Source organism: Pteropus alecto, unplaced genomic scaffold (genome assembly GCF_000325575.1).
Source record: "Pteropus alecto unplaced genomic scaffold, ASM32557v1 scaffold17, whole genome shotgun sequence".
NCBI lineage: Eukaryota > Metazoa > Chordata > Mammalia > Chiroptera > Pteropodidae > Pteropus > Pteropus alecto.
In genome coordinates, this window is record NW_006440645.1 from 4,280,787 (window position 1) to 4,284,432 (window position 3,646).

Here is a 3,646-nt window from a genome sequence, read left to right on the forward strand (position 1 = left end):
TTGGGGGGAGTTGAAATCACCACCGGTTTGGGACCCCCAGTTATACGATTCCAAAGAGAAAGAGAGATGCCTACCGAGGCCAGTAAGAGGCCTTAGATAATCACTACATATCAGCTTGTATGTGCAAAATTTAAATGAATTTCTTTTCATTAAAGTTTTTAGCCTTTTTGAGACTCTTATAAGCCCTGCTTTGATGCTAGCCCTGAAGAACTTGAAACAACATGACCGTGGCCTTGAACTACTTCCTTCCTTCCTGAGTTTGCCAGCCAACATAGCTTAAAGACCTTAGTTACACCATTACTAACTGGGATCACAGCCAGAACTGCTTGATCCCATTATCAGATGGCCACAGTGTCACTGAAACAAAATCCTCATGTTATGATGTAAGATAAAAAATATCTCTTTAACGAAGTGTATAAAGCAAGTACCCACTAGGTCAGCTCAAGCTAGAAATTAGGGTATCTTTCTTAGTTCTTATTTTGCAAGATACAGACTGCGGCACAAAAACTCCAGAAAGAACTCTAACCACAGCAGTTAAACAAAGTACATGAGATGCCGAAAAGTCTATGTTTTGATAATTAGGACATTGATTTAGAAATATTCTTACTTATTGGAAAAGTCTTTCCAATAAACTGAATGTGCTACTTTCATTTTAGATGTTGCTTGTTAGAACAGGGCCTAGTAAATGAGAGTGGTTAGGTTCAGAGCTAGAGAGTGAATTTTAGAGAAAAGCAATAGTTGTGACTCATTCACTTTCTAAACTTTTACACACAGTCATTTACGATAATTGTTTTCTTTGCAATGTATCTCCATAAGTCTCCCTTTCGTGGTGCCCTGATTACTGGTAGCACTTTTACAGTTATTCTAACTTACACAGTGAGAGGCCGCTGGCAGTGAAAACGCTCCCCACTGGCCTTCGCACTCTCAGGGTGCCAAACCTGAAGACTAGGTCAAAGTCAGTAAGGAAAAGAGCAGCACACAGCACTCTTGGATGCTAGACCTCGTCTTTCAAGGACCGAAGGCATTTAAATGGCTTAAGAGAATGAGATGAGTTGTTGAAAATGGTCCTTTCACAAGACCTCACCGAAGGCCAAAGAGAAGATTCGCTGAGGCCAAGGTATGCGAGAATGACATTCTGCAGGACGCCTTCCTCCCCACGCTGCGGCTCCTCCAGGCTGTCCTGTGATCTGCTCTTTCTTCCTTTCCTTCCTTCCTTCCTTCCTTCCTTCCTTCCTTCCTTCCTTCCTTCCTTCATCTCTCTCTCTCTCCTTCCTTTCTTTCTTTTTCTTTCTTATTATTAAAAGGTGAATTCTGTTTCTTATGATATATGTCTATATTTCTTAGATATGTTTTATAAAGAAGGCTCAAGACTTTCATGCACAAGGATTCTTAAAATATAATTGCTCGTTCAGAAACTGATCATAGTATAGATTTTACTTTCTACTTCTGTTATTCTGTCTCAACAGTGCTAATTGGGAGTACTCAGATATTTGGAGATAAAAATATATTTTGTAAGATATGTAGTGTTTTATTGGTTGGCTTGTTGGTAAATTAATGAATATTTGACCAAAATAGAAAGAACTGTTTTACCAATTATTACTCCTCCAAATTCACTGAAATTAAGTATATTCCTAAATAATCATGTTAATGCCTTTCTTAATTGGATTTAAAAACTTATATCAAATATAGATTCACAAATAAATTCAACTGGTCTTACCTTTACACCTTCTGGAGCTGGTAGAAGTTCAGGTTCCTAGAGCAAAAGAAAATTCGTTCTGAGTTATTTTTATAAGTCAAAAAGCTCTTTTTATATTAATTGAAGAATATTATTTAAATTTTGTTGTCACAAGTATGGCCTTACCAAGTCATTCACATAATTTTTCAGCTGCTCAACAATATCTATAAGTTGACGCATTCTAGTCAAGAGGCGATCTTGCCCTTGGAGGCTTGACTTATGGGCCACTGTCCCCGAGAAGATGACCATCAGGTAGATGATTATCCTCTCCATGGTGCCAGGACTGGATCTCGTGAGTGCCAATGGAGCAAGACCTTGGTCTCAGTTTTCACTTCAGTTTGTGACCAGGTCGTCAGTAACGCTACCTATTTATTCATCCTTCAGGGAGAGGTAGAGCCCTCCCATCGCAGCCTGGAAACCTTTGTGAAGTGGATGAATGTGAGTAACGCTTTTTCTTTTCCACTGGCTAGGTGTACGTGTGTGTGCTGCTGCGTGGGGGCAGGGATCGATGGAGTCACCGAAATGTGCTCCATCTGCACCTTAGACAGGAAAAAGAGAGAAACGGGTGAATTCCAACTTTCAGCATGAATCAAAGAGTGTGCATGGTAAACAGTAGGTACTACAAGATCTGAAAGAAGTAAACAAAAACACTTTGATCTCCCTGCATCTTACCTGTTCCCCTGACAGTCATAAGGCACTTCGATAATGAGTAAAACGGCCGCGGGCGCCTTTGTGCAGGACTTTTTCTTATCGTGACAGCTATGCCTTTGACTGAAACCGTCCCATATTCCATCAGAAAGGTAGGAGGAGAGCTACCTTTTAGGAAATTTTAAAGATCAGGGGTATTTTCCAAATTAGCAAGAATATTTTAGGTTCTTAATCAGGTTAAAGGGTTTAAAGTAGAATCTGCTTCCAACTCCTCCCCCAAAGCATCGTTAAATAACCTTAACCTTGGTCCCTAACAGTTTATTTAACAGTCTGATTTCCACACAGAATGTGTGGTTCTCAGGGCCTCTGCAGAAATTCATGCCACCCCCGGTCAAGATTTCACTCTGCCTCCATTAGAAGAGACACTCTTTAATGTCGGTCTCTGCTATAGGATGCTTCAATTAAATGGCCGCAAAGCACTAATGCCTGTCCAAATCAAAAACTCTTTTTCAAACAGCAAGATTAAAAATACCCATAAATGATGCTTTTTCCCTTCGTGCAGTGTTACTTATTTCTGTCAGGTGTACTTCCCCCTGGGGATGGAGACCACAGTGCTAACTCTGACAGGCAGAAGTCGATAAGCACACCCAGAAGTGGTTTGATCGTCCTCCTCCCCGCTTCTGTCCTGGCTGCTCGCTCCTTACCGCTTCGATAAAGTTGAATATAATCTTCTAGCCACAGTCAGTTAGGTCTTACAGATAAAACTCTTACTCTAGATTTTATTTATTCCTTTATTTCATTACCTGCGCACAGCTATACTTTGTTCTAGAATGTTATGTAGCTGAGATAAATTGTAGTCTGGACTTGATTTGCTCTGAAGTTTGACTATGATCTTTTTATCATAGAATATCTATTCAAAAGTATTCAGGTTTGGTCTTCCAGAGCAAATAAGACTTCTTACGCTATGACCAAGAAATCTTCGCTATAAACATTAAATTCTGTAGGGGAGGGTTCTGTGAACCTGTGAAATGTGTAGGGACTGGGGGTTGCCGTTTGGCACCTCAACATTGCCTGTGTCGTCTTTCTGCAAGCATTCCTTATCTGCCTAAAGAGATGTGAGTCTCCTCGAAGACACTAACCACAGTGGTTAAGAGCTCAATTTCTAAATCAGAGTGCTCAAGTTCAAATTCAGGCTCTGACAAGTAGTAGCGTATATGACCTTGGCTATGTTCTTGCAACAGGAAAATAAGTGTAGAGTCTAAT

The 3,646-nt window shown here is 40.2% G+C and overlaps 1 protein-coding gene across 1 annotated transcript in view; it reads right to left on the minus strand.

Moving 5' to 3' along the window:
* IL21 (interleukin 21) overlaps nt 1-2,135 on the minus strand; it is a 7,231-nt gene extending 5,096 nt beyond the window's left edge. The window contains exons 1-2 of the mRNA XM_006917753.1: nt 1,862-2,135; nt 1,718-1,753 (exon numbers count right to left, since the gene is read on the minus strand). Coding sequence (XP_006917815.1) covers nt 1,718-1,753; nt 1,862-2,008 — 183 coding nt within the window. The 5' untranslated portion in view covers nt 2,009-2,135. The remainder of the gene's footprint in view (nt 1-1,717; nt 1,754-1,861) is intronic.
* Between the last annotated feature and the right edge of the window lie 1,511 nt (nt 2,136-3,646).